Raw genomic sequence first — 13,053 nt, forward strand, 5'->3', positions numbered from 1 at the left:
AACACAACCAAGTACTGGTAATATTTTCAGCCTTTTTCAATTTCTTTCAGCAGTAAAGACGATATAGCATACCTTGCACATAATTTATCTGGTCTCAATAAATTTGTCATTATTTACTTAGTATATAAATTCTATTGGTATATCGAATCTATGCAGACTTTATGTACCATGCTAGACTTCTTACAATTAGGTTTCTGGATCAGGATTATTATTGATACAAGATTTGAGTATAAATCACCAAACTTCATACAAAAGTTTTTTGGTCATCATCCTGAACTTGTGGATCGATGTAGTGTATCCATCTGCACTATGAGAGCACATTTAACTGTGTCATAGTTTTCCTCTTTCTAACCCCTGGACTTGGCATTTTATGAACAACTCAGCTTGTGTTTCTTGAAAAACAAAGAATGTTTATCCTACCGACGTACCTAGTCCATGGTCCCAGTTTTATAGAGGTTAAGGTAACTCATTAGTTTTTGACCAAATACATGTATTACTTTGGTCATTTCATATTCTTTGATGTGAAAGAGTAATCAAGGGAACCAAGATTCTAGCAGAAATCAAAAGAATATAATCCAGGGACAAAGACCAGACATGGAAAACAGACAAACACAACAAAGAACACAAAGTAACTAAAATAATACATACCAAGTAACAAAAGTAAATAAGCAACTCAGACTCCAATAAAAACTGGGAGCATAGATGTGTGTATTTTCTTTGATCATTGTCCCAAGATCATGTTCTCTTTTTCACTTTTTATTACCATTCAAATCCTTATTCCCCTGATTATCCTTTAGCATTTTTCAAAATATAATCATTGACAGGAGTATCTGTTCTTGACAATTAACAGAGTGTAGTTGCAAATCAGACCTTGAGTTTGAGATCTACATCACTGACTTTCTTTTCTCCATCTGCAATGATTCCATAGGACAAAGTACAAGTCCCACCTACTGGCTCTCCATGAAAATATCTGAAACATAATGGTAAAACTGTTCAGTTGTATCACTGCATAATAAAAACAGCTATCATACTTAGCAGGTTCGATAACTATTGTTAAAAGATTTTCTTGCAAAAGTGAAAATAAGAGGGGAGGTAATCTAATGTATCCTACAATAAACATTGTAATATCAGCACCTTTCAGAAATAGTAAGTTTTTTGACAAACTAAGCTGGCTGGGATGATTTTTTTTTTTCTTTTAAGCAGTTTTCTGAGTCATGAACATAAGTCAACCTTTGTAAGATAGACCATCTCTCCTCTTTCAAAGATACTTCAATGTATTACTAACTGTGACAGAAAAAATGTTAAATACAGAAACATAGACAAGGGTAAAACAGTACAGCCCTCTCAGCTTCAGAGTGAGGGTATAATTAACTGTTTACTGTCACATCAATAAAATAAGCACCTGATTCATCAATTTTCTAGTTATAAACTATTTAACAAAGTACAGAGTACACTATTAAACTTATTTTTTTGCAATAAAATACCAGTAGTTTTAAAATGCTTAACATACTAATGGATCAAGGTTCTCACTCGTCCCAAAAAATAATCATTCCCAGGACTTCCTTGCCACAAAAATGACAAGTCCTGTAAGGAATTCAGAGGGCCCAATAAAGTGAGGAGTTTCATGTTGAAAGTTTGTACTGTCAACAGTAGCAAACAGATTTTTTTAGCATCTTTGCACCACATACAGATAACACATGTTTGTTCACGGTCTTCAAATTTCTCCAACCATGGAAACATTTATAGCCATTGCATACGGAATATTTTAATTTTCTTTGATGCACTGGCTGTACAAGAACTAAATTCTTCCTTTGCGTTGTCCAAACGAGGACGAGAAGGGGACCTTGTTAACTCGTCTTCAGCCGGTCGTTTTCAACTACCGAAAAAAGCTTCAAATTTTCCCTAGACATTTCTGATTTAAAGTACTTTTCAAATAAAACCTATATTTATCCTTATTTTAATGTTTAGTTGTGTTAAACGATTTCAATCTTTAATGGATGCCGACCAATATTTACTCACAAATAAAAATAAACCTATTCACGAACCTCGTACATACCTATCTATTTTAAAAAATTTAAATGCACACATTGTATACAATGTCTCCGATGTGAGTCTGGTCATCAAACAAATGGACTTCAATTAATTTTAACAAAATACCAGACAGTTAGGAAGTATTAATCAACGATAAATATTTATTTTACAATTCTCTGATTATCTTTTCACATATTGTATTTGCCAATCATTAATACCACACGCTAATTGTCTGAGCCACTGTTTTATAGTGACAATGGCTTGGATTACAATTGGACAAATTAACAATCATACCAACTTCATGTTGAGTAATCGTATTACTAGTGTAGATTTAGGCAATTAGATTGAGAATTGTCACAAGTCCCCTGGACTCCCCTGTTGTGAATTTTGAGGGTCAGGGACCTGGGAGTTCCCGAGAACCCTGTGGATTATAATGAAAATTGCCAAGAATATTGAAAATGACTTCCTTTGTCAGATCTGTTAATACTTTTTATGGCAATCCATATTTTTGACAATTTTTAAATGCAAATGATATGTAAAATCCTGAATTATGAATAGCTCTGCCATGTCTTTCTGTGTCAAGTAAATGTTCTCCCACCATCTAAAACAGAGGTTTTTAAGGAACCCAAATATATGAATTGTAATAAAAAATGTTGATTCTTAAAGAAGACAAACAGAACATACTTAGCTGTGATATTCACACCAATGGTTGTTGTAGTTGGTAATACAATCTCCACATCCTTCTCAACACCTATACTGAACTTTGGTAAAACTAGAAAGTAAAATTAATAAGCATTCTGAGAGTATTACATGGCATTACTAAGTCCCCTACCTGAAGAACAATTTGTTGATGAGAATGGAATGCTAATTCAGTCTATAATTTGTTAAGGAAAAAAGAGCAGAAAACAAATCTTTTGTATTAGTTTACAAAGTCCAAGGCCCATAACTCAGCAGAACATTAACAAACTGGAACAAAATTAGAACTCGATATGTAACTTATCATGGTAGATGTACAATGTAACTTGTCTAAACTGAATCTCTTTCGGACTTATAACTCATGGATTGTTACGGTGTACCGATCAGCACCATGAAAACTGATTTTTTCAATGTGTCACAGTTTTCCTTCCCTCTTTCATCTACCCCGGACTGGACTTTTTATGAGCAACTGGGCGAGTGTTTCTAGAAAAGCAGGAGACGCTTACCCTACCAGTGCACCTGGTCCATGCACCCAGTTTTTAGTAGAGTCCGAGTTGCTCATTTACTTTTGTTACATTGTATGTATGATTTTAGTTACTTTATGTCCTTTGTTGTGTATGTCTTTTTTCTATGTCTGGTCTTTGTCCCTGGATTACATTCTTTTGATTACCACTATAACCTTGGTTCCCTTGATTACTCTTTGCTTTAGAAAGGAGTTCAATTACCCAGGTTAAAATACATTAAAATAGATACAAAAGGATTTCAAAAGTGTCTGGTTTAGACAGGTTTTCAGATTATTCAGGGTTTGGTTTAGAAAGGTTTCACTAAACAGGAATTATTTGTATAATTATTCCATTCCAATATGTCTGCTCTTAGGAGAAAATTTACATTGCAAATCCAATAGTTTCTATTGTATTCCAGTGTAATTTACAGAGTTATCTCCCTTAATTTTGAATTTTACAGTGCACTCTATATAATATCTCATAAGAGGAATGGTTATATTAAAAGCCACATGTAACTTTCTGTTTACGATAACATATTAAACAAAATATCAAAACTAAAAATATGTAGGCTTTCCAACCATGAATCACATTTTGCATGATTCTTACCTGGAGTGCTACTTAATTACACAACAAGTTTCTGCTATATTAACTTTTTTGTGAACTTTCTACTTCTTTGTACTAAATACTGTTTTCATTATGTCAATTAATTGTGATCCTTTAATAAAATGTGAAAATGAAATGCTGAAAGTAAGCTCACAAAAATATACCACCCACCTTAACTCAACTTAAAACACAATTCATAAAATGGATTATTTCCCCTTACAGATATCTCAAACAAATGACATTTTCTCATGCACTTCTAGATAAAATACCAAGCCCTTATATAAAGTTTTCTAAAAATCTATCAAGAGACTAAGAAGAAGTTGTGCTTATATACAAGACATTAAACCTCTGAGATATATTATCTATCTCCCCCTGCAGAAATCAAATAAAAATTATCTTCTGTTACAAATATCTACATTGTATATATGATGCAAAACTTTCCTACAAAGTTTCTTTAAAATCTATAGAGGGCTTTAGGAGAAATTAATAAGATGTTGGGACAGATAAACAGAGTGACTCCAATACATCCCAAAAATTTGTTTGCAGTGAGTAGAATATTTAGTTTATTTGCACTATTTTTAGAAAGACTTTTACCATATTCCTTAACTTCAAAAGTAACAACTTTTTCAGTGGAAACCCCATTGGTATACTTTGCTTCTACAGTCCAGTTATCACCATACAATGGCCTTGTAGGTAATTTGAATGTATCTGTAATAAAGTTTCCCTGATATGTCACATTCTTCCTCTGTACAATAACACCTTGAGGATTCTGTAATAAATAAGTCAATATGAAAGCACTACAGAGATCTTGAATGAGAACTAAAAATAAAATGTTTTATGGTTAACAGCACAATTATTAATGCTCTTTTTCAGTAATTTAAAACTGTTGCATCTGTATTCCATTATCAGCTTATTTACAATGAGTAATATACTGTAAAAGTATTATTGTTTGTGGGGTACCAATTTTCATGGTTTTCGTGGGTAGACTAATCCCTGAAATTTGGTTCCCAACGAAACGGAAATTTGATTTGATGTGTATACTAAAAACCTCAAAATCAAGAATTCAATTATCCACCAATTTGTGTTTCTTCGAAAATCTTGGGAAGAGAATTTACCAGTGAAATAATATTCCAGAATACCAATGACTTCATTTTCATAAGTGATTCATAAGTTCACTTACCTTTATATCAATGTATAAGGAAGCATTTGAGGGTCGTCTAAGTTCATTTAAAGGAATCACTCTTAGTTTTACTGAAAAAAAAAATTTACAAAATCATTATTTCAGAATCACAATTACAATTTTTACTCAATTTATTCTATGATTTAAATAAATACAATATTTTGTGACAAAATGTAAAATTCTCATTCGTGTTTCCTATTAAGTACCAGTTCATATAAAATTCAGGCAGTGCTATGGTAAGTTGTTTCATGACATAGAAAAACCCACAGAACAAACAATGCTGTATGATCTATATATGATATATTCTGATGTGACAAAAGTCCTTTCTGTATTTAGACCTGTACTTGATGTTTAAGGAGGTAGACCTAGGGTAGGGAACATAACTTGAAATCAGTGATATGTTTGTATCATATTCAATTTTACCAAAGCCCATCAAGCTTTCATATGAAACAGAATGAAATCAGTCCAAGTTACTTTGAAGCTTGCATGAGATTTATGTAAAATGCTGAATACAAACGTTCCCATGATTTGTATGAGTTGTGTCCCTTACCCTAAGTCTACCTCCTTAAGAGCTTATGAATTACCTGGGGAAGGCACTAAATTTCACAAGGGGAGCCACCCATAATAGTTCTACTGATATTTTGTATTAAACTTTTAAATATTTTGTCAAGTGACCTGACCCACCCATATACAAAGAATAAAAGTGCCTCGTCCTGAAATGCATGAAATATCTGCAATTGGACATTAAACAATTTCATATTTTTAACAATACTATTCAAAATTTGTAATAAACTGTTTCTATTATATCATTCTTTGCAGCTCTTGAGAAGGACATTCAAGTACATAAGGGGCAAAATTTGGAAATATCATGAAAGCATAAACATTTATTTAAGGAATAGTAACAGAAAGCAGCAGGAGGCTTTTAAAACACAACTAAAAGTGCAGGGCGTCTGCTTTCTCCAAAAACCATATGTAGGGAAAACTGCTTTAAATAGAATCTACAAAAAATGAATCTCAGAAATTTTACATCAATTTTGGTTTACCTTCTTGACCAGGGGTATAAACAGGCTTATCTGTCTGTATAAATATATATCCACTCTGTCTTGACACAAGTATTTCAGCCTCCTTTCTAAACCGCATCTGATTCGATGTGGCTTTAGCAACCAAATACACAGACTGAATGCTTTCTCCATCAGTATCAACAAAATCTGATGGATGTAAAACAAAGGTTGTGTTCTCTACCTGATCTGAAATAAACAAGACAGATATGGTGACTGGATATTTTTCTATTAGTGATTATTGGATATCAAGGGTGAATTGTCTGCTACCCATATTTTAACAGTTGATAATTCATCATTTAATCAGCTCTTTCTCAAATATATTTTCTTAAACAGCATTAATTCATTTTTGTAAGGCTAAAATAATTGTGTGTAGTTCCACCTGACCAGATGTCCATTTTTTATGCTGACCCTCAAGATTTTTTTGCCTATTCAAAAAAAAATCTGGATTTATTTGTTGTTCTGGTTACAATTTCTTTGTTTCTCAAATCAAAGATTTGCATAATGCTTGAAAATATGGCTCAATACACTTATGTGAAGGTGTATCATGAACCAAGATTGTAAACTCCCAGCATGAATTCTGCAGCGTCAGTTCAGCATACCAGATGTCAAACAATAAAAGAAATGTTTTTGTTCAGTAAAATGTTTTACCTACCCACCCTGCCTAATTGTATTTTTATGGAATTGGGGGAGGGAGTGAATAGGAAACACAAAATCAATTTATTTTGGCCTAATGTATATTTTATAACATGCACATTTTCCTTTACTGAAGTAACTAGTAGTTACCAAAGAGTGTCACATTAATACAGTACCATTAAGACATCTAAGGTATTGAAATAAGTCAAAACAGATAAATTCCATTATTTTTTATTCACTACAAATCATAATACATGTATAATCAATCATTATTTATCGTTAAAAAACAGCCAGTTAATTGACTTGATAAGGGGATTAGTGCTTTAGCCGAAATGGTTTGTCACTGGCCTGACACTGAGCAGTCTAAGGTTCAATTTTCAGTAGCAACAGTAACATTTTGTGAATCAAAATTATGTTCTCTATTTACACTATCAAATAAGTACTGGAACATTATGAATGCATTTACATTATTAAGAAAGAAGTGATTCTTAGGTAACACTATACCATACCATCAGTACCATATACTATACCGGAAATTAAATAAAGCCCATTTTTTATAAAAGAGTTACTCAGTTAAAACATTATCATTTAATTCATTTTGTTAAATTAAAATAATTCTTTTCAATAAAAACTGTGATAACCCCATCCATAAAACCAAAATCTTAAATTTAATCTTTGAACACTAAAATCCCAGATAAATTCATTAATCAGAAGAGATTATTTTTTGATAATACCAATATAAATTTACCAAAGTACTTAACCATAATAAAGGTCAATCACAATTATGTGTAAAAAATAAACAGAAATATTATAAATAATCTGACAATAGGAAACCCTAACACTCTATCATTAATTAAGGTCAAAATTAAAAATAAATTTGTCATAGCTCAACCAACAAGCTATTAGCAATAGAAGTATAAGTATAATAAAAAAAATATATCAATCTTTTGAAAGTTTAAGTCTTGATCTGGTACTAGCACTACAAAAATTTAAAAAATGCTTATGTAGAAGTCTTTTTAAAAATCAGACAGGGAATGATTCATGCATGTCAAAAACCCACCCAAGTTGGTTTTATTTATCATTCAGAAATAGTTACTGATCACATAACCAGTCTTACTTTTTCACTTGAACGTTGAACTTTTGAGATAAAAATTATATAGATTGTACATGAAATTGGCATTTTGCATGAATTATCTTTCTAGATTTGGTTTCATTTGGTTGATTTTAGTGGGAGATGAATGTATGATTTTCTAAAAAGTGTAGATCTGAAAGCAGAAATGATTATTGTTACATGAGAGTATACTGTAGCATATGTAGACGGAAAAAGCATTGTTTGTTTGGTGGATTTTTCTTGACCATGAATCATTTTACAATTGTCAGTGCCTGAATTTTAAGTGGACTAGTACATAAATTTGTGATTTTAAATCCATCTGTGAAGCAAGAAAAGTCAGCGGGCATTTAAACATTATATGTCCAAGCAAATTATTTATTTTGTTTGATAAGATTGTATTTAGATTAGTTTTATTATGTGTGTAACCTCATTATCATAGGATTGTAATTTTTACAGGGAACCCCTAAACTACTAAGGGAGATTTCACAGGATGAAATGTAATAAAAAGTAAATATTCTTAAAAAAAAAAAGAAAAAAAAAAAGAAGAAAGTCTGAGAATATTCCTAACTTTGAACATGGTAACTCCAAGCAAAGTCATTGAAATTGATGACATCACAAGCAGTTAGGACTTTTCTATGACTGAAGTGTTATTTCAAGTCTTTGGCATTTCAACCTGGAAGTTTATCTAGCTACCTACCCTCCCTATCTTTTTTTGAACACTCAGGCATTGGCAAAAAAATATATTCCAATTCATGAATCATCACTTGCAAACATTTAACAAACAAATATACTAATACCACCTTTGTACAGTGAAACCTGTCTTAAGTAAACCTGAATAAACCAAGAACCAACTTAAATATGGGTCTAAAAATCTGGCAGGGGGTGATTCCTCTTCTTTTGACTGGTTATAGTGTAAAACTTCTAACAGGATATTGTCCCATACTTATCTATTGTAGAAAGTAACCAAATGGTAAGTGTTATCATCTCTAATGGCAAAATATCATTTGTGCACTTATTGTCAAATACAGTTTCTATGATACCAACTGAAGGATTTCTAATCAAAAGATATTTGGGATGAAGATATGTGTACCACTTACATATATCAAATGCCACACCTGATTTTCAGGCAGGGCTATACATAAGTTTTTGACTAAACCAAGAACAACTGTATCAGTGCACATGACATACCTGTTAACCTCAGCAAGTGGGTATGTGGAAGATATCTTACATTTCAACTATTTTAGATTTCGCTTGACAAGATTTTTTGCACTTAAAGATATCAAAAATATGAAACATACAGCAAAAAAGGATTTTACATGAAAGGATGCACATTTCAATTCAGGGAATGTATGTGCACTTTTTCGTCTTCAAATAGTCTTTTGTGGGGATATTTATATATGGCAGCTGTATAACGTATGAGAGATTTTTCAAAGTGGGAGTTTTTAGCCTTCCATTGGGAGACAACTCTTTGTTGGAGACAGACCCCTAATGTGGAAGCTAGTCTACCTCCAAAGGTAGGGGGTTGACAGGTATGCTAGGGGCATTTTTAAACAATGATGCCAGAAATCCTAGTAAAGGCTTAGCTAATGCACAACCCTGTTCACTAAGGGAAAATGTGGACACAATATTAAATTTTGGCATTCTTCAACATACGGACTTGCTTTTTTTTTACGAAAGCAACTGATTTGGAAGCAATATTGCAAAATATTATAAAATTCAATTCAAGTTAAATGAAGTTCTGTTTTCAAGGTGCTTAACAAACCTTTTTGCTGATGATTTCTTATAGAATCATCAAAAAACAGATATGCAATTAACTAAAGGGACCAGAATCTCCAAAACCTACCAGACCCTCTGGCCTATTCCTATGCACAAAAAAAATGGATAAGTTTTACTAAAGACATCATAAATTCAGAAAAGTTACCTGATTTTCATCCAAAATCTATTTAAAAACAATTTCAAAATCAGACCAAAATTTAAAATGTTGATTTTTAGGGGTGTGGCCCTATCTAACAAGGTTCAAAATAAGACTATTAATGAAAAAGTTTCCAAAAGTTTTAAAAGGTATGCATTGACAAAGGAATCATCAATATCGCACTGATCATATATTTCCATCATATTAAATAACATCTATTTTTTCCCTGTTAATAGCACCCTTACTTTCGAAGGGAGTGCACCTAGAATCTCCTTAAACTATAGGGTCCTCTGCCATGTCCCCAGGAACAATGTGCTAAAATTTCAAAACGATCAAGTAAGTGTTACTGAAGTTATCTTAAATATACAAAAGTTAACAGATGCCAACAGTGATAATGGCCACAGCATGTTCCTTACATGTACCAGTATAAGTCTGCAAGGTTAAGGACAACAAACCTGGTGACACCCTAACAGTCCTCTCATACAATGTTCTCTGTCTTTTAGGAGCATCCCTGATAGACAGATTGATGTCCACAGCATGATATATATTAGTCACACTAAGAGAGACAATCTCAGGTACATCTAGTCTGAATATACTTGGTGATGTGATCAAATAGAATGGTCTGAAAATATATAACAGGAAAACATAGCAAGCTCACAAAAACAAAACTATCTGATTCTCTGAACTTTAAACATGAAAACACCCTAAAATAAGATTACTTCCAATGCAGATATTCATTAATAATTATCTTCTTTCATGCACATGCCTGAAATTCCTATAGTTTTATCAAAATCCTTTGAGTGGTTACATATATAAAAGGAGTTGTAAAAACTGTTTTAAACCCACAATTTAGATAACCTCCCCTTGAAGGTATCCATTAATAGCTTCCTCCCTTCATGTAAGATCCCTAATACTATAAAGAGTGGTCAAAATCCATTGAGAGGTTTAAGAGGAGTTGAGTTTACATTGATGTGAACAGACAGACAAACAAGGCGATTCCTATATATTTTCCCAAAATTTTGGTTTTGATAATTATAATTGAACACCATAAAAGAGTTAAAAAAAGTAAGTTTCAGTGTAATAATTAGGTTTTTTCTCAAAACTACTGGACTGAGGCCTTGTCAACTGAGCTTATAAATTACAAATGGATTTAATCATGTATCATTCATAAATAACATAATGATACTACATGGTACACCACAATTTATCATCACAAACAGTGAGAATGGAATAAAAGAACAATCATTTGTAAACTGGATACAAATATATTTTAACTAACCTTGATTGAATAGAACAAATCTCCAAAAGTATTGTACAGAAAAACACAAAAACCTTCATTTTCCAACAATATTTAAAAAGTAAACCCTTTCAGGATACCCAACATATTGATAAGAAGCCAAATTCAAGGAAGGTGCCAAAGTTTGTTTTGATTACTTTCAATTTGTTTATTTTGTCTATCAATATGTTATCTGTTCAAAAGCAAATGCACTGGTAAAAACCAAGGCTATCTATACCCTTATCTTAATAGGTTTATGGGAGAAATTATAGACATTTGGCAAATCACAGAAAATGTAGTTTTCCTTTATCACCTTTATTGAGGCTCTAAATGTAAACAATATATGTTATCTAGTAAAAAAATGTTCATGAGAAAAGTCTGTTCTTTGTATAAACATATTTTGTCTGTCTTCAACATTCTGACTAAAATTTCTTGGGGGTTTTGTGTGATTTGAAATTAAGGAGGTAGATCAAGTGTAAGGGACACAATTCTTACAAATCATTGGAATGTTTGTATTCCGCATTTTACTAAATCGAATAATTCAGCACCCACTATCAGTCACAGTCCTCTCAAGCAGCAGTTCATGGAGCAATTAAAGATTGGCGGAATAAACAATTAATATTATTCGGGTTAGCATTTTACATCAATCTCACGTAAGTATCAAAGTACAATGTAACTTGGACTGATTTCATTTTGCTTCAAATGAAAGCTTGATATGCTTAAGTGAAATTGAATATGACCAAGTTATGCAATATAACCAAACACTGGGTAGATAATATCCACAAACTATGAAGAGGTTTTTGAACAACAGCAAGTAAATGTCCAAATTTGGTTATGCAATCAAAATTCAATGCAAAAAAAAAATAATAACAATGTCTGACCCCTATGTTCTATTCTTAATAACAGTGGTCATTTTTAAATGGGTCAAAAATCCCAAATACAGTTTTGTGCAGTAATTTCATAGAATTCTGTCCAGTAGATTATGAGAAGATTAACATCAAAAATAGCAAAAGAAATGCCAAAAAGGGACAATAACTCAAACATATGATAAAAGATTTTAATGAAAATTTGACCACAAGGAGATCTCATTATGCTGTACACTTTTACCCCTTTCATCATTTCTGTACCCTATTCTGCAGTTTATTTAATTTTCTTGACCATTCCACAAACACTTCATTACAGGTTGTATTAATAGTATAAGGTTACTTCATGCATTTAAACATATGTAGTTCTAGCTGCTTACAAAGACTGAGTTGGGAGGATGAAAGAAGTACATGTATGGGATGTTAGGAGAAGCTGGCAACCGGCAAAATTGGATGGCAACTTGCTCATCTTTTGGTGACTACTCTATTTTATAAAATGGGTGATCTCTTTCAACATTTTCATCAGTCTGTCTGCTACATTTTTTTCTGCTACTTAAAATACTACTGACACCAATTCATTGCATACATGTACAGTATATTTACTGTATTTACCAAGGGAAGACTGCTTACATTTTATTCTCATAGTCAGTAACACCTACTTTAATACCTGTATGTCACATTGAAAGATTCAATGCATAAATTTACAAATACCAATTATGACTTGAATGACACAAATATGGCATTAATGGAACATTGAGTGATACCCATAGCATAATGGTGAAAAAGGAGAATAGCAAAAAACTTGAAAACTACATTTGGGATTTTGCTGAAAGTTGACCTTAACCTGTATTTTATAGTACTAAACAGCACTATTGACAAATAAGTGTGAAAGATTAATCAAAGTAACCAAGATTCGAGTGGAAAACAAAAGAATATAATCCAAGGATAAAGACTAGACAGGGAAAACAGACAAATATTACAAAGAACATGAAATACCAAAATATTAAACAGGTACAAAAAAACAACAGTAAATGAGTAATTCAGACTCTGGGACACTTAAAACTGGGAGCATGTTCCATACGAAAAACCATCAACTCCTGGCCTGGATTAAACAATACAATACCAAACGAAAGGTCTCATCAATGAATGTCCCATGTCCTTCCTCTTTACACATATAATTCTAA

General features: G+C 32.1%; 1 protein-coding gene across 1 annotated transcript in view; it reads right to left on the minus strand.

Annotated features, from left to right (window-relative positions):
• LOC148601185 (complement C3-like) overlaps positions 1-11,161 on the minus strand; it is a 54,899-nt gene extending 43,738 nt beyond the window's left edge. The window contains exons 1-7 of the mRNA XM_088554795.1: positions 11,010-11,161; positions 10,186-10,352; positions 6,057-6,260; positions 5,014-5,084; positions 4,428-4,602; positions 2,716-2,803; positions 871-970 (exon numbers count right to left, since the gene is read on the minus strand). Of these exons, the coding sequence (XP_088410921.1) occupies positions 871-970; positions 2,716-2,803; positions 4,428-4,602; positions 5,014-5,084; positions 6,057-6,260; positions 10,186-10,352; positions 11,010-11,068 (864 nt within the window). The 5' untranslated portion in view covers positions 11,069-11,161. The remainder of the gene's footprint in view (positions 1-870; positions 971-2,715; positions 2,804-4,427; positions 4,603-5,013; positions 5,085-6,056; positions 6,261-10,185; positions 10,353-11,009) is intronic.
• Between the last annotated feature and the right edge of the window lie 1,892 nt (positions 11,162-13,053).

The sequence above is a fragment of the Perna viridis genome, chromosome 12 (genome assembly GCF_037379345.1).
Source record: "Perna viridis isolate PV_CMFRI_1.1 ecotype Kerala chromosome 12, ASM3737934v1, whole genome shotgun sequence".
In the NCBI taxonomy this organism is placed as follows: domain Eukaryota; kingdom Metazoa; phylum Mollusca; class Bivalvia; order Mytilida; family Mytilidae; genus Perna; species Perna viridis.